At 39.6% G+C, this 18,652-nt stretch overlaps 1 protein-coding gene across 4 annotated transcripts in view; it reads right to left on the minus strand.

Moving 5' to 3' along the window:
* The window catches only part of tsnare1 (T-SNARE Domain Containing 1), a 265,587-nt gene that overhangs the window by 69,138 nt on the left and 177,797 nt on the right, over positions 1–18,652 (minus strand). For all 4 annotated transcript variants that reach the window (XM_047362034.1, XM_047362037.1, XM_047362035.1 and 1 more), the window contains exon 10: positions 6,849–6,931. In XM_047362034.1, the coding sequence (XP_047217990.1) occupies positions 6,849–6,931 (83 nt within the window). The remainder of the gene's footprint in view (positions 1–6,848; positions 6,932–18,652) is intronic.

The following is an 18,652-nucleotide window of genomic DNA, read 5'->3' on the forward strand; positions in this document are numbered from 1 at the left end:
CCTGAGTAAACTTTAGCCAGTATGTTCTATATGGCATGGGTGAGTCATGTTTAGGACTCACATGCACCACAAACAGGAAAAGCAGGTCTTAGTATGTACAGAAATGAGATACTTCATTCTGAAACACGCTGAAAACATGAAAGACACGTGAGCACTGCACTGCATGATGCAGAACAGCAGACACTGATGTGTCTGAGGAAAAATTACATTTCTTAAGTCATCAAGTATGGCTAAAGCTGTTCCATTTGGCCGCTTTACAGATCAGTTTGGAAGTTTGTCCCACTGACTTTGTACGTCTGTCTTCACCTCTGTTGTTTTTTTTCCATTCAGCTGCTCTGCCTCTGCAAAGATAGCGGATGTCTGGATTGGTGGAGAGCTAAATTGCTCAGTGTGAGCTCCGTCACGGCTCAGCTGTCCTTGAGATAATGAAATGACAATTAATGGGAAAGCTGTTGCCATTCGCTCGTTTGTTCGTTGGAAGTGGAGCAGCAGCTTGGGAGGAAAGACAGAGAGGAGTGCAGTCAAGACGAAAGCTGGAAAGAGTTCAATTGTTGTTTTAATAGCATATATAGTAGCTTATTGGCTGTCAATAATTTATGTAAATCAGGAGCTGAGCGAATAAACAGATTAAAAACAGGTTAAAAAGCATTTTGTAATGGTTCATAGCCACTTGGCAAACAATGAATGTCTGTGGATTTACAGGTCAGCAGATGATGCAGTCAACCTGGGACTAGACTTCATCCTGCACCACCTCAACCATCCAGGGATGACGCCAGGACCCTGTTGGAGGACTTTGCCTTGGCCTTCATTTTCATCAACCCAGACATCCTCCACCAGAAAATCGCCCAGCTCACAGTGCCGGCCTCCACCTGTCAGTGGGTCACTAGGTTCCTGACTGACAAGCAGCAGCAGGTGAGAATGGGAAGCATCTTCTTCTGCTCAACAACCATCAACAGCAGTGACCCTAGCTGTGTTCTCTCCCCACTAATTTTCTTCCTGTACACAAATGACTGCACCTCAGCGGACATGTCTGTGAAACTCCTGAAGTTTGCAGATGACACCACTGTTGTTGGTCAGATCCAGGACAATAGTGAGTCTGTAGACAGGAGGTGGATCGGCTGGTCCACTGGTGCAGTCAGGACCACTTGGAGCGTAACCTGCTCAAGACTGTGGAGGTGATTGTGGACTGCCTCACAACACCACCCACTGTTCCTCCCTCACCATGGTTAACAACACTGTGTCTACTGTGGATCACCTTGTGTTTCTAGGAACCACCATTTCTCGAGACCTGAGGTGGTCCTCACACATAGACACTGTTCGCAACAAGTCCCGGCAGAGACTGTAGTTCTGCAGCTACTCAGAAAGTACAGCCTTCCACAAGAGCTGCTGGTCATCTTCTACACTGCCATTCAGTCTGTCCTGTCTTCACCCATCAATGTTTGTTTTTGCTCATCCACAAAACAGGACAGGTCTATAAAAACAATAAGATCTGCAGCGGGGATCATCAGAGTTAACCTTCTCTCCATCCAGGACCTGTACAGGTCTTGGGTCATGAAAAGGACAACTAACATCTCTGCAGACCCCACACATCCTGGACACAGACAGTTTAGACTTTTACCCTCAGGTCAGTGCTATCAGAGCACTATTCACAAAACCCAGCTGCCACAGAGACAGTTTCTTCCCCTGGGCTGTCTCTCTGATGAACACAATGAACACCTGACAGCTAGGGTAGGCAGCTACTCTGCTGTGAAACAAAATAAGCATATTTGCACTCTCACAACCTGCCTTTTCTTTTTTCTTTTTCAAAAATATTGGCTGTACATACACAGTCAATCACATTCACTATACTGTCTTTTATTTCCTCTAAAGTTTATATACAGCATTTAGAGTTAATGTTGGTACAATGTGAGCACTGGAACCTGAAGTCAAATTCTCTATGCACACAATCTTGGCTAATAAAGATGATTCTCATTCTGATCTAAATCCAGCCCATCTGAGAGTCAGCGGGCAAGAGGTAAACTAAACACACACATATATATATTTAGAGATTAATTAACCTCTCCTCTTTCGGGTTGTGGGAGTAACTGGGGGAAACTCTCCATGGGGGGGGGGGGGGTGGGCATGCCATATTTCAACCCACAATGTTAGGCCCTACTCACGATTTTAACCTGCATCTTCTAAATCTACAGGTAACCATGCTGACAACCATGCCTCAGTGCAGCTGCACTTCGTGTTTACTCTTCCTTTTGCAAGATCGTGTTTACTTTTACAAGCTGTTGTTCCTTGCTACATTTCCTCCTTTTGGATTCATCTTTGGTTTTCCATTCCTTGTCTAGCAGCATTTTTTAGCCATTTAGGCTTGTATTTTAATAACGTAATATATCTTGCTTTGTCTGTGTTTTTGAGTCTCCATCTTCTCAAGTTTTTCTGAAGAAAATATGTCAACTTAAAAATATATTTGAATTCTTGCTATCTATGGCTGATGTCTATTAAACAGGGTTTCTGTTAAAATGGTTAGGAGATGTCAGTATCTTACCTGCAGTAGGTAACTCGTAGGCCCCTATGAAATCTGTTTTTTTTTCCCTAAAAATCTAAATTTTAGTTTTAGAAGTAAACATCAAAAAGTATCTATTCATTAGTTTATTGTATAAAATATACACAGATGGAAACGGAGACAAAACAAAATTAATTTAACTGGTTTTTATAGTGTTACAAGTGCATTTTCTTGTGGTTTTACCAGTGTGTCTTGTAAAAGAAAGGTAACACTTGCTTCACATTCAATAAAGGAACGCTCCTTTTTGGAAAACACAAACTCAGATATGAACTTGTTGCATCTCATATGCTGTGCAGTGTTTTGGACTGGTTGAATACTGCAGGTAGGTACAGGACCAGTGATGCTGAAGTTGTTCCAGGTGATTAATTCAGTTAAGTGCAGAGCAAGCGACATACTTTACTGCTGCTGAAAAATTGTACACTGACATAAAGATCTTGTTTGGTCCATCCTTTCTCCACTGTAGCTACATGTGAAACCTTAATATTACCAAATCAGTATATTATTCAAATTGGTTAAAATGTTTCTCTATCTAAGGAAACCCAACAGAGTCACTGATTGGAGCATTCACTCCTGGATGAGCATATAGCAGCAATTGCTTGAATTGTGTTACTGACTTTGCAGCAATCCCTCATAATGAACATGTAAAATGTTTAGATAAAAAAAAAAAAAAAAAAACAGTGACAAAGGTTTTATATAAGTTCATATAAAATACCGTGAACCAAGATTAAAAACAAAATTAGTTAGAAACATTATTAACAAATTTATTGAAATGCAGTCCTTGAACGTAGCAGGAAATGTTTTTGATTTGAAATAGGAAAAGGAACTGTGACACGTTTTTGTTAGCGGGTTTCTCTGCCTAAGTCAGTTTTATGCAATCAGTCACTACAGTGTCCTGTTCAGGATGTGTATCCTGCTGTTTTACTTATTAAACTGTCAAAAAGAACAACAGCATTTTTGTGATCCTTTTGAAAACCCTGTCTGTACAAAGCATGCATGTAGTGATAGTGGAAAGGAAAACTCTCTTTAAAAGGAAGAAACCTCCAGCAGAACCAGAACCTGGCTCAGTATGAGCAGCTGTCGGACATTACTGACTGGGGTTTGACAAGACAGAGCAGACACACAAAAAGAACACAGAAGCACTGATCGAGGAGTACTTTTTATGTGAAAGAAAATTAAAAGGTTAAAGGCGGTAGTAGCTCCTTTAGTGGCTTCATCTAGGAGAGAAAGACAGCTAAGCAGATGAACTCTGAGCCAGTTGTCAAGTCTAAAGTATGAAAGAGAGCACATACAGTTAGTCACAGTAGAAGCTCAGTCAATTGCTATATCTAGGAGATAGACAGGGTTAAATACTGAAAGACAAGGCCATGTGGATCATCGGTAGAAGGTGAGCATTAAGTTGTTGGCAGCAGCAGCTTGGCTGATGTCCCCCTCCAGGAAGGTGTCACTTATTAAATTTAAACACTGTATTAGTTTGTTACATCTGCATACTGAACCAACAGGGCTGTACTGGATATTCTTGGTACAAATCAGAATCAGAATCAGCTTTATTGCCAAGTTCGTACATACAAACAAGGAATTTGCCTCCGGTACACTTTGCTCTTTTGTTCTGTTTTTGCATTACAGAATATACAGATTTACAATTTACAATGTACAATATACAATGTACAATGTACAATGCAATATTCTGCATTACAGAATATACAAATTGACAATTTACAATGTACAATATACACATATCTAATAAAAAAGGTGCATTTGCAACATCTGTATGCTGTTGTTCTGTACTCTATTGAATGTTCATCAGAGAAACAGCCTGGGGGAAGAAACTGTCTCTGTGGCGGCTGGTTTTAGTAAACAGTGCTCTGTAGTGGTGGCCTGAAGGTAAAACTCTAAACAGTTTATGTGCAGGGTGTGTGGGGTCGGCAGAGATTTTGGCAGCTCTTTTCTTGACCCTAGTCCTGTATAAGTCCTGGATGGAGGGAAGGTCAGCTCTGATTATTCTCTCTGCAGTCCTGATTATTCGTTGCAGTCTGGACCTGTCCTGTTTTGTGGATGAGCCAAACCACACTGAGATGGATGAAGACAGGACAGACTGAATGATGGCAGTGTAGAAGATAACCAACAGCCCCTGTGGAAGGTTGAACTTCTTGAGTTGCCTCAGGAAGTACAGTCTCTGCTGGGCCTTCTTTCGAACAGTGTCTATGTGTGAAGACCATCTCAGGTCCTCAGAGATGGTGGTTCCTAAGAACCTGAAGTGGTCCACCGCCGATACAGTGTTGTTGAGGATGGTGAGGGGGGTGCTTGGGGGTGGTGTTTTCCGAAAGTCCACCACCATTTCCACAGTCTTGAGTGGGTTAAGTTCAAGGTAGTTCTGACCGCACCAGTGTACCAGCCGATCCACCTGCTGTCTGTATGCAGACTCATCACCGTCCTGGATCAGTCCAATGACAGTGGTGTCATCTGCAAACTTAAGGAGTTTCACGGACGAGTCCGATGAGGTGCAGTCATTTGTACTGTTACACCTCTAGTAATTTACTAAGATCCGGTAGATTATGTGTTGTGTTAAAAAAATGTGTTTCCTTCTAGCTCTTTTCAGCTCTGGTTATACAAACACAGCAGTATTACGATTTGTCAAATTATCAAATTGTGGCCCAATCATTTCATTTATAAAGACATTTACACTGATTCTAATAAATGCTAAATGATTTGTGGCTTTTATTTATCTTATTTTATTGTCAAATACAGGACTGCTTCATATTTTAAGGAACAAATTTGAACATCATTTTAAGCTGTCGGCTAGTCAGAGAATATCGTGTCAAAGCAACACTGATATAAGTGTCACTAGGTCATGTGACGATTATTAATTCAATTCTGTAAAACGGGACACATTAGGAGTATCAAACAATCATAGGAAGTAAAAATATATAATTATAACGGCTCAAAGGAGTGGTGTTTATTCATTTTATACTACCTTATTACTACCAACTGTGTTTAGGCGAACTGGCACATACCTTATTATTACTCTGGACTCAAAACATTCTGCTATGCAGTGGTTCACATAGGAAGGTCTTCGTTACATACCTCAGCCTACCATCGTCTTCTCTGTAAAGAACTAAGGAGTTCATTGTAATTAACCTTCTAATGGAAACATAATGGTGGGCAAAGATTTTAAAACAAGGGTCACATAAACTAAAACCTGTTAGTTGAAAAAACAATATCTCTTTAACTGGTGTGAAGATGCCAAATATGCTAATTGTTTCTACTAAATCTCATATACTGACTACCATTAACCTGCCAAGAAAACCTTGCTTAAAAAAATAAAACGGAACTGTCACTTTAAGACTTGATGTATACAAGATAATTTTTCATGACATTTTAATAATTTAATTTGTTTGAGTAACAACAGTTGATTTATTCAATTTTTAAGCTTATTGGTAAATAAATACTAGGTGATTGCTCTTTGCTTTAACTTAGAGATATTGGATGGGGAATATATTAATATTATTATTTCAAAATATGAAAAGCACAGAAATTCCTTTCCCATAGTTATCTGAACAAACAGGTAGATTTGATGCAGTTCTGTAGATGTGAACTGCATTAAAAGAGGTGTATACTTTATTAACCCCATGGCACTTCAATCAATACATTATATACCATAGCTAGAGGCTTACATGGCATAGGCACACAGAGAGCAGGCCAACTGTGACAGTCCCTGGAAAAATGGCAGAATATTCACATATTTCCTTGAACAGAAAGAGCAGAACCAGACCCTGGGGCATCTTTTAAAATGTCTCTCCAGAATGTACTCTGAAGTGGAAATTTTAACCACCCCAAACCACAGAACAGAACAAAAAACATTCCTGTTTAATTTTAACAGCAGTTGTTGCCTAATAATACATTTTACTCTAACTCAACACACGTCTGGGCCAACACTCGAAATGCATAATTACTATTTCTGTAAAAGGCACTCATGTAGTACAAATTATATATGTTGTTCTGTTTGTCTGTAAGACTCAAAGCAAGCACTTCACGTTTCCTCTCTCTACACATAATTCATTGAACTGAAAGCAGAAGCTAGTAGAAGATGACATGAAATTACATCATCTGTGTTGTTATGCTAGCAGGGGGTGTGATAAAGCTGTGTAATCAAGTGAGCTAAGTCTCTGTTTGCATGGCTGATTAGGCTAAGCTTTCTGTGGGTGCATTACAATGCAAAGGCACAGTATAGTTAGAACAAAAAGACTATGCAAAGTGAGAAACAGTAGACCAGAGTACAGTGCAGTTAATTGGTTACCTGATACTGATTGGCCTTGGCAAGCTCCTGGTTGGCCGATTCCACGTTAGATGATGTGGTCTGAATGTAGTCTTCAATACTGTCTGAAGAAAAAGAGACAATTTCAGTCACTTTCTATACAACAATCCACATCACTGAAGGCAAGCAGTAACACAGCGTCACAGTGTTTGATTTTATGTCGTAATAAATGTGTGAATTTGCACCTCAATGGGTTTAAAAATCTTCACGCACAAAAAGTCAATATACTTTAATAAATCACGTTTATAATGGCCAAAGCAGCAAAAGCTGAAACATCCTGACTCTTTCATGTGTCCACCATCACATCTTCATAGGTCTGACAAGAACAAAAAAAATCAATAAAGTCAGAAGAATAAGACAACGCTGTATATTTATTGTGACAATATACCAACCTGACATTTCTTACTCCGAGCTTAAGTAAGATGGTTCAAGTTACACATATTAGCAGCATATTGGATATAGAGTAAAGCCCCTATGACATTTCAACCAACCTAAGATGTTCTTCTCAGGATACTTTAAAAGACTGCACCAATCTTCCCTCAGACTGACCTTTTGCTTTAAAAAACCAATGGAATCACATAAGTGAGCCATCCTAGAAGGGCTGTTTGCACTCTGTGTCTCTACTTTGCAACCTAGTCTGCTACAAATTTCACTAATTCTTTTTCAGTCAATTAAGAACAAATCTGCACTGCAATCAGCAAAAGATGGTGCATTCATAAGCCAGAAACTGATACCTCATATTGCAAAAAAATAAAAAGATAATACAGTTTCAGCCATTAACTCACCATCAGCATGAATGCCATTATTTTTGGCCTTTTATTTTTTTAATTGAGGTATTTCTTCCAGATTGGAACTATTATATAACATAAGATTTAAATTTATTAAACCTAGAATTGGGTACAAAGTTTAAAGTTTCACTGGATTTGTCCGTTAAGAGCACAGGGTCTTAATTACATATACTGTATAAGATGTTTATTAAAGCCCCCACCAATATTTGTTAAATGTCCATTAAGCTCCTGGCATCATTCTTGCTGGATTCTTTAGATTTAATTTAAATAGGTTAAATCTGTTTTTTCACAGAGTGCTGATTCCAAGCCTATTTATAGACAGTTGAGTGGAAAGAAAAACTGTGCCAGGAGAAGCTGCACCTGCAACACTATTAACAACAGCCTTGAGGGGATTGTCAAGTAAAATCCATTCAAGAATTTGGGGAAACTTGACAGGGCGTAGACTAAGGCTGGAGTCAGTGCATCATGCACCACTCCGCACAGACTAATCTATACATGGGCTACAAGTGTTTTACCTGGACTATGGATTAAAAAAACTCAACTGTTGCTCAGTGGTCCAAAGTCCTATTTTCAGATGGAAGTTCAGTTTACAGTTGGAAATCAAGGTTCTAGAACTTGGAGAGCGGACAAGCACAGAATCCTTGTTGCGTGAAGTCCAGTGGGAAGTTTCCACAGTCAGTGATGATTTGGGGTGCCATCTGTCATCTTTTGGTGTTGGTCTACTTGATTGTCTGAAGTCCACAGTGAACTCATCCATTCGTAAGGAAGTTTTAGAGAACTTCATTGTTTCTTCTGCTGAAAAGCTTTATGGAGATGCTGATTTCATTTTCTAGCAGGACTTGGCACCGGCCCATACTGCCGAAGGTATCAAAAGATGATTCCAGGACAATGGCCCTGTGTTTGATTGACCTACAACTGGCCCGACCTGAACCTAAGGAATGACCCCTTAAGAAACATCTTAAGGTCCTGGAGTGGCCTAGCCAGTCTCTAGACCTGAACCCAATCGAAAATCACTGTATTGCCCAGCGACAGCCCCAAAATCTGAAGGATCTGAAGAAGATCTGTATGGAGGAGTGGTCCAGAATCTCTGCTGCAATGTGTGCAAATCTCATCAAGAACTACAGGAAATGTTGCAAACAAAGGTTTCTGTACCAAATATTAAGTTTTGTTTTTCTGATTGTATCAAATACTTATGTAATGCAATTAAAGACAAATTAATTACTTAAAAATCTCACAATGTGATTTTCTGGATTTTTGTTTTATATTCAGTCACTCACAGTTATATATGTACATATATTATTTTGGCTGAATTAAGGCAGTTAACCACAGTTGTATTAAAAGGTGACCATTATGATGCGCTTTGAATGAAATTATTTTTAAAAAGAAGACCTCACAGTCTGATCACAATTAGTTTAGACTTTTACGTTCAGGTCAGCAATCAGAGTGCCTTTTTGCAAAAGGCACCCCCAGGCTGTCTTTTTGCTGAACACAATGAACACCTTATAGCCTTGGTAGGCAGCTACTCTGCTGTGAAACAAATAGAGGTGGGTGGAGAAGCCTAAAATTGTACTCAAGTAGGTTCAGCATCATTTTAATATATTTTTACTCAAAAATTCCTCTAGTAAGAGTAAAAGTATTTGGTAAAAAGGCTACTTAAGAACTGAGTAACCGATTATACCGTCTGAATGATGAAATCAGACAGACAAAAATATTGAGTTATGTGTAAATTCCGGTATTTTTATATAATGAAGTAAAAAATTTGTAAAAATAAATGACAGCAGTATAATAACGCATTCTGGTAGAAGAAACCCCTTTCCAAATCAAATTTTACTCTCAAAATAAAGATTTCAAACCAATACTTGCTGTAGGTAATAAATAAGTTAGAACAGTGCAAAGAAGTTCACTGACAGTATCTGTATTGTCTACTAGGAGTGCAACAGTTGACGGTTTCCTACAAAAAATATCTGATGTAGCCCTGTTGGTTCAGATCGCATGTGAATTGACAAATACAGGCTTGTTTTCTACCTGGACCCATGCAGAATGTTTATGTGGGGAACTGCTCGATGCCATGATCTCTGGGGCAACTTTAGAAAGTGACTAGATTAAGACTAGTTAGTTTTTAAACATTAAGGTTTCTTATGTAAAGAAAGAAAAAAAATTAATAACCAGAACTTTATATCATCATTCAGATTTTTCAACAACATTTAGGTACATTGGTGCTTTGTTTTTAACTGAATTACTAACCTGAAACAACATCGAGCTGACTGTAAACATCACCGGTACTGCAGAAAAATCAGTTGATGTCCTAATGGCTACCTGTAGCATTAAATTAGTCCAAACTTTATACATGTGATGCAAGTCAGAGGAATCTGTGTTGATGGGAGGGATTTTTCCAACAGCTGCATTGAAGTCCACCTGGGACACTAGGAAGTGGAAATATCAAAACAACTCCAAAGCCTACTTCTAAGACTTTATTCATTGAAAATAATCCAACCAAATCTCCACTCAGATCTAAGCGTTCAGCTTTTTTAAGTTTTAGAACATAATTAAAATATAAAGAATTTCAGAAAATGAAATTCTCTGTTACCCACTAATTAAAGTATGTAAAAAAGTGCTCTGAAAACAAGCCTTAAAACAAACCTAAAACCTGAATATGTTCTGAACTGTAATTTGTGTGTAGGACCCTTACATCCCTGCTGTTTAGTGTAACTTCACTTGACCTCCAAATTGCACAGGAGGCTCAATAGATAGAAACTGATTTAAGAACAATGAAGCTTGTGTACAACAAGTCTTAATTTAACATAAACGTCAAGAGTGTTTTTGTGCAGAGAATTTATGGTTATACATGTTTGTTTTTCATTCAAGTAACTAGAGGTGGTTGGAGTAGCCAGAAACTGTTCTCAAGTAAGATTAAAGTTAAAAATGAATGGGAGTCCATTTTGGCAAAAAGCTACTGAAGTTAATGTAAATAGTTACTACCCACCTCTGGAGACAAAATAAGCATATTCCCACTATTACAACCTGCCTTTAATAAATATTGGGTAACTAATGGGTGTGAAAGCCTTGTGTAACTAATGTGGTGTAGCTGGAAAAAAGCCAGATAAAATAACAGAGAGAACACAGAGGGAGCTGAATTAAAACACAAAACGATCTACTAACCAAAGAAAAAAGAAATAACACTGAAATAAGAGCCAAAACCAAAGTACACAAAGAACACAATACAAGAAAGAACTAAGAAATTCAACACAAGAAATGGACTAGCTGTGTGACAAAGATAGACAGCCCTAAAAGAACCCAAATGTACAGGTCCTTCTCAAAATATTAGCATATTGTGATAAAGTTAATTATTTTCCATAATGTCATGATGAAAATTTAACATTCATATATTTTAGATTCATTGCACACTAACTGAAATATTTCAGGTCTTTCATTGTCTTAATACGGATGATTGTGGCATACAGCTCATGAAAACTCAAAATTCCTATCTCACAAAATTAGCATATTTCATCCGACCATTAAAAGAAAAGTGTTTTTAATACAAAAAACGTCAACCTTCAAATAATCATGTACAGTTATGCACTCAATACTTGGTCGGGAATCCTTTGGCAGAAATGACTGCTTCAATGCGGCGTGGCATGGAGGCAATCAGCCTGTGGCACTGCTGAGGTCTTATGGAGGCCCAGGATGCTTCGATAACGGCCTTTAGCTCATCCAGAGTGTTGGGTCTTGAGTCTCTCAACGTTCTCTTCACAATATCCCACAGATTCTCTATGGGGTTCAGGTCAGGAGAGTTGGCAGGCCAATTGAGCACAGTGATACCATGGTCAGTAAACCATTTACCAGTGGTTTTGGCACTGTGAGCAGGTGCCAGGTCGTGCTGAAAAATGAAATCTTCATCTCCATAAAGCTTTTCAGCAGATGGAAGCATGAAGTGCTCCAAAATCTCCTGATAGCTAGCTTCATTGACCCTGCCCTTGATAAAACACAGTGGACCAACACCAGCAGCTGACACGGCACCCCAGACCATCACTGACTGTGGGTACTTGATACTGGACTTCTGGCATTTTGGCATTTCCTTCTTCCCAGTCTTCCTCCAGACTCTGGCACCTTGATTTCCGAATGACATGCAGAATTTGCTTTCATCCGAAAAAAGTACTTTGGACCACTGAGCAACAGTCCAGTGCTGCTTCTCTGTAGCCCAGGTCAGGCGCTTCTGCTGCTGTTTCTGGTTCAAAAGTGGCTTGACCTGGGGAATGCGGCACCTGTAGCCCATTTCCTGCACACGCCTGTGCACAGTGGCTCTGGATGTTTCTACTCCAGACTCAGTCCACTGCTTCCGCAGGTCCCCCATGGTCTGGAATCGGCTCTTCTCCACAATCTTCCTCAGGGTCCGGTCACCTCTTCTCGTTGTGCAGCGTTTTCTGCCACACTTTTCCTTCCCACATATTTTCACTGAGGTGCCTTGATACAGCACTCTGGGAACAGCCTATTCGTTCAGAAATTTCTTTCTGTGTCTTACCCTCTTGCTTGAGGGTGTCAATAGTGGCCTTCTGGACAGCAGTCAGGTCGGCAGTCTTACCCATGATTGGGGTTTTGAGTGATGAACCAGGCTGGGAGTTTTAAAGGCCTCAGGAATCTTTTGCAGGTGTTTAGAGTTAACTCGTTGATTCAGATGATTAGGTTCATAGCTCGTTTAGAGACCCTTTTAATGATATGCTAATTTTGTGAGATAGGAATTTTGGGTTTTCATGAGCTGTATGCTAAAATCATCCGTATTAAGACAATAAAAGACCTGAAATATTTCAGTTAGTGTGCAATGAATCTAAAATATATGAATGTTAAATTTTCATCATTACATTATGGAAAATAATGAACTTTATCACAATATGCTAATATTTTGAGAAGGACCTGTACAACCCAGCAGAGCAAACACACACATCATGATGTTCACAGATTAAAACTACTTAATTTTATATTAATAAAATTATCTGAACATTTCTAACTTTAAACTTGTTAGATCTATAACATTTCCAAATGAAACAAGCTTTCAACATATTCATGTTCAACATTGCTGACTGAAAACCAATGTAGTCTGTTCATATATTGTACAAATGAACAGGGTTTTAACATCTCCTTTGTTTCCTGTCCCAGTGTCTGTCTGCTAAATAACCTTGTTGACTGTGTATCTTCACTCGTGGGCTTAATATTGTGTGACCATATTGATGTGCCAGCATGAATAGGCAATAAAAGCACTAATCTGTTCCTCTACAATCTATTCATTTCTTTGTATTATTGTACCTGCTGTTTTCCCTACACACAACTCCACAGCACAGCCTTGTATTATTCATATCTGCTACTACACCAAAAAAGCCATGTTCACAAAGAGGCCCACGGCAATTTCAGTGCATCCCTTTTTAATTGAAAAGGTCCATTATTGTCTGACTTAGTAATGATCAGATTGGACCTGTGCTGTGGGATAATGAACTCTGTGGTCTTCCTATAGGTCCTCCTCAATCTATCTGCTCACCCATTTGGATGTTCCACCATGTTGCCCCACCTTCCAAATCCACAACGCTCTACTTGCATGTAACTAGTAAGTCAGCATATTCAGCTTCAAGCAGATATTTACATTCATTGTATAAAAAGACACACAACCTTTTCTTCACTGTTTGACATTAAATCCAATTAAACATTTTTCATGTTTTAGTTCAGTTAGGATGATCAAATTTATTTCTCTTTGCTAAATGCCTGAAAAGAGAGAAATTGAGATTTGTTTTATTTAACTTTCTTCATATTCAGAAGTTTACATATATTTCCTCAGTAGAATCGATTTTAAACTTGGGTCAAATGTTCCATCAGCTTATCACAATAGTTTGTTAGTGTCTTGGCCCATTTTTTCTGACAGAGCTGGTGGAACTGGGTCAGAATTGTGGATCACCTGGCTCACATTCACTTTTTCAGCTCTGTTCATAAATGTTTTCTGGGAGACCTTGTTGGTATTCTTTAGTGGTATTCTGATGGACATTGTCCATTATGAAGACCCAGTGTTAGGGTTTGAAAACCTTTGTATTGTTTATCACTCATGTCTGCTCTAAGTGCCTTTCCCTCCTACATGCCACATAAAGGAAGATGGGGGAGACGAGTGAGTTATGCTTTTATCAGCAACATCTAGGGGCTGCTCGTACCAAGTCCTCACTCCTTCTCTGTTTAAAATCAAGACACATGAACCCTAACCTTTCTGACCCCACGCACACACACACCCTGAATGTTTGTTGAACTGTGTGTGAACCAGCATGTATAAATAAAGAGAGAGGGGTGCCAACACTTTGTAGATTTGCGCTGCAAAGTGTGAGCTACCTCTTGCGCAAGAAAAGAACAGAGACTCTGTGTCATTACTTCTTTCCTCTGAGTTGACTAATTAATACCTAATATTAACTTGGTCCTTCGACGCCGGAGAATTTTTTAAACCAACCTAATCTTGTTTTTTTTAACAGTGACTCTGGGATCCATGGGGGAAGCCTGACGCCGAGTGAAGCACTGCAGCACAGCCTCCATTAGCCTGAGTAGCTGAAAGTCCAGGTGTGTGAATTCACACTTGGCCGGTGGGTTACTGCCTTCCTCGGCACGGGGTGACTCCCAGAGGATCCAGAGAGTCACCAAGAAGCCAACTCCGAGGTGAGACAGTTTTAAAATAGAACAAGCGCTAAGATAAAAAAAAGTTGTTGGTAGTGTGTCGTCGTTAAGGACACTGCATTGGGAAGGTTTTATCCTGCCGGAAGGGGATCGCAAGCGACAAATCGTTGGTAGTGTCTCGCCGTAAGGAGACAGCAATTGGATAGGTATTATTTCGCCGAAAGGAAAGCAGATGGTCTGCTCATAGATAACTTTGTTACCCCTGACCCGAGGAGGGTCTATGGCCATAAAGCACAAACTCTTTTAAGTTGAGAGAACACCCACATACTCTTTAAATACTGTGTGTAAATGTTGACACCACACTGAACTCAAAGACAATGATGACACAGAAAAGGTTTATTTTACCGAGCTACAAAATAAAGACCACTACTCCTATGATGACATGTTGTAAATGAAAATATCTTTGACGCTTGAGTGTACTCATAATTGTACTTCATAAAATGACTTTATAGCAGAAATTTGAAAGAAGTTTCTATTTAAGTGAAATGAGAAAAAGTACAATGATGACATGAACAAGGCTTGTTTTAATTATTTTACTTTTATTACATTTTGTTTTCTTTGATTTATTATATCATTATTGTACTTTAACATGGTTGATGGTCGCCTTGGGCGGAGGGGCGTGTGAGTATTTTTCCCACAATATAATATGCTTACCGTCCATGGGTTTTTCGCTTACACAGAGTGTTTTCTTTTACATGTATCTAATCATGACTTTATTCGTGATAAAAAAGGAGGGACTGTTAGGGTTTGAAAACTTTTGTATTGTTTATCACTCATGTCTGCTCTAAGTGCTACATGCCACAAAAAGGGAGATGGGGGAGACAAATGAGTTATGCTTTTATTAGCAACATCTAGGTGCTGCTCGTACCATGTCCCCACTCCCTCTCTGTTTAAAATCAAGACACATGGACCCTAACCTTTCAGACCCCACGCACACACACACACCCCCTGAATGTTTGTTGAACTGTGTGTGAACCAGCATGTATAAATAAAGAGAGAGGGGTGCCAACACTTTGTAGATTTGCGCTGCAAAGTGTGAGCTACCTCTTGCGCAAGAAAAGAACAGAAACGCTGTCATTACTTCTTTCCTCTGAGTTGACTAATTAATACCTAACACCCAGCTTTAACTTCCTGACTGCTGTCTTAAGATGCTGAGCTGACCTGACTACAGCCAGGTTAAAAGAGCACACATCACCCCTCTGTTTGTTAAGTTCCACTGGCTATCCTTAGCTGCCTGCATCAAATTCAAATCATTCATGTTAGCCTACAAGGTTATGTCACGACTAGTAGTGCCTACACCTATTTTGGCACAACCACCCCCCACCGTTGTATGTATTAAAGTTAACCAGACAAGTTATTCCGGCTTTAATGTTATGTAGAAAACTTGAATAAATATTGATGGCTGCAGTCAATGTTCCCTGAAGAATTCAGCAGGTTAAACTCATATAAGGGTTTTCTAACATCAGTTAACAGCAGTTTCAGGTGGAAAACACAAACAATGAAACTGATCTGTCAGAAGCTACAGATCATACGCTAACTTCAGCTTGGAACAACAAAACAAACTGGCTGCTAGAGTAATGCTAGCATTACATTACAGTAAACTCAACTGTAATGTCAGGAAGATGTTACAAATGTTAGCATTCACTTTCAGGCACTCTGAAAAGTCATTTTAACCCAAACCGCAAGGGCTGTGGTTGTTCTTTATATTATCAATTTATATTATCAATTTTTTCAAGTGAGCATGAGAAGAGGTTGCTAGTCAGTGCTGTACATCATTGCTAATATTTTGTTTCAATGTTTTTTATTTATTTTTTTAATTGTCACAGCAGCGCTCCCTTAAGCAGTCAGCACCCTAGGCAATTGCCTATGTGGCCTATCCCAAGAACCGGCCCTCCCTACACCATGCTCCATTCAATCCAGACTCTTTTTCTGTGTTGTTCTACGATGGTGGAATGACCTACCGAATGCTACCAGAAGAGGGGCAATCCTGTCTATCGTCAACAAATTCTTGAGAACCCACCTGTTCAGCAAGCACCCACCCTGTACTTCCCTGCCCTTTCTAAATGGTAAATGAACTGAACTTATGTAATGCCTTACCAGTCATACTGACCACTCAAAGCACTTTAGACTAGAGCAAAATTCACCCAGATGCACTCACTTACGTGCACACATTCATACACCGATACGCAGATTAGTAGGCAATTTGAGTTTAAGTGCCGTGACCAGGGGCATATTGACCTGTGGCAGGAAGAATCATTTTATTGTCAAGTTTGTGCACAATAACAAGGAAAATGACTTTGTTCTCAGTAAGGATTTTTTTTCCAATATAAATGGAAGTATAAAACATCTTTAAAATGTGCATATACAGTCATATTCAATAAATTAGAATATTGCTGAAAAGTTCATTAATGTTAGTAACTTAATTCACTTAGTAAAACATTATATAGTCTATTTACACACAGACTCATGTTTTAAAGCCTGTGTTTATGTCAATTATGGTGATTTTTCTGCTTACAGCTAATGAAAACAAGATATATATTTTTTTTTATAACCGTGTCCTGTCCGGCAGAGTAGCGCTCAGAATTGTTGATTGAGTGCCAAGAAGAAGCCCAGCAGATTTACTTTCACAAGTGGAACATTATAGCTTATGCTTTAATGCATGAAAGACAGAGAGGTGGGGCAAAACAGAAAAAGGGATATGCAACTCAGTATAGAACATTTGTATATCTGTTAACACCTCAATCTAAACACCTGTGGGTCTGAGTGTGAGCACGCTTGTTTATACAAGGTTTCTCCATAAAAATATGCAATAGCGAGTGTGAGGAGCCACAGACCTGCCCCCCTGGACCTGTAACAGATACAGAGGAGATCCGAGCCAGAGACATCCAAAGTTCCCCCAGAGCACAGGAACACCAGGAGAACCACCGCCGGGACTACCGCAGCCCCCCCCCCCAGAGAAGAGCAGGGGAGAGTCCCAGGGGAACCACCCAGCAGCCACAATGCAGAAGCTCCAGGGAGCTGCAGCGACGAGCCCACAGTCCCCTCCGGCAGCCGTCTACGCCAGAGCAGATCCAACCATGGACCCAGAGACCCGAGACCCCGGGACATATCACTCCCCAAGCAGAGTCCAGACAGAGCCCAGGGGTCCAGGCCCCGGCAAGCAGCCACCAGGAGTGAGCCGTCTAACACCAAAGCAACCAGCCCCGGACACCGAGAACCACAAGTACACCAGCGGACAGAGACACCAGCCATCGGCAGGGAGTGTAGCGGGGAGGAAATGGGCCCCACATTTGATGGGGGGCCTGTTTCAACATGACTGGTAGGTAAATTGGTCTCTCTAAGTTACCCTTAGGTGTGAATAAGTTTGTGCATGGTTGTTGCCAATGCCAATACAGAACATGTTTCACTTTGCACTCTCTTACCAGTTTACTAGCAGCATCTTCACAACCACTTTTAGTTTTGCACAAGGGTTTATTCACACAGTTTACACCAAAACATGTTCATTCTCTGGGACACAGAACCCATCTCCTTTCATAAGAGTATGATGGCTGGATATTCCCATGCTGTTTATACTTGCATATTTCTAGCTGTCTCTGTAGTTGTTTGTGCAGCCAGCTGGTCAAATAGACTGAATGTGCTCACTACATCAAAGGCCAGATTACACTGCCTTGGGACAGGACCAGTTCTTATGTGGTCCAAATGCCAAAAAAAGCTACTTTCACAAATCAAATAAAGCTCTTATAAATGCCCAATTGAGTTTATAAGATTCTGCCAATAGTGGAGAACAATGTAATCCAGGTTTGAAGTGTCTAAGTAATGTAGTTTTTGAGTTTGAGCAAAATTAGGTGGAATTGCCCTTTAACTGTTTCCCGAATCGGAAGCTGCAATGTCGTAATTACAAGATCTTTTCTCATAATTATGAGATTCGGATTTCGTAATCATGAGATCTTTTCTCGTAATTACAAGATAAGATCTCGTAACTATGACATCTTTTTTTATAATTACGTGATCCTGATCTAGCTCCCATAATGTAGACATCTCCATTATCATTATGTTCTAAATAGTATTTTCATTCTTGTTTAATATTTTGTACAACATTCAGGTTATTAATAAGGGAGATATCTTGCCACCCCTGTTTTAAAGGGGACATATTATATAAAATCCACATTTGTAACCCTTAAATACATTTTGTTGTGTACTTGGAGTCAGTAGGAGTGCCGAAATGTGGAATTTTGTCTATCCAGGTGTGGCATTGATATTCTTATATTCTTTTTGGATCATATTTTTCAGTCTGTTCAGTTTTCT

The sequence above is a fragment of the Girardinichthys multiradiatus genome, chromosome 3 (genome assembly GCF_021462225.1).
Source record: "Girardinichthys multiradiatus isolate DD_20200921_A chromosome 3, DD_fGirMul_XY1, whole genome shotgun sequence".
Taxonomy (NCBI): Eukaryota; Metazoa; Chordata; class Actinopteri; order Cyprinodontiformes; family Goodeidae; genus Girardinichthys; species Girardinichthys multiradiatus.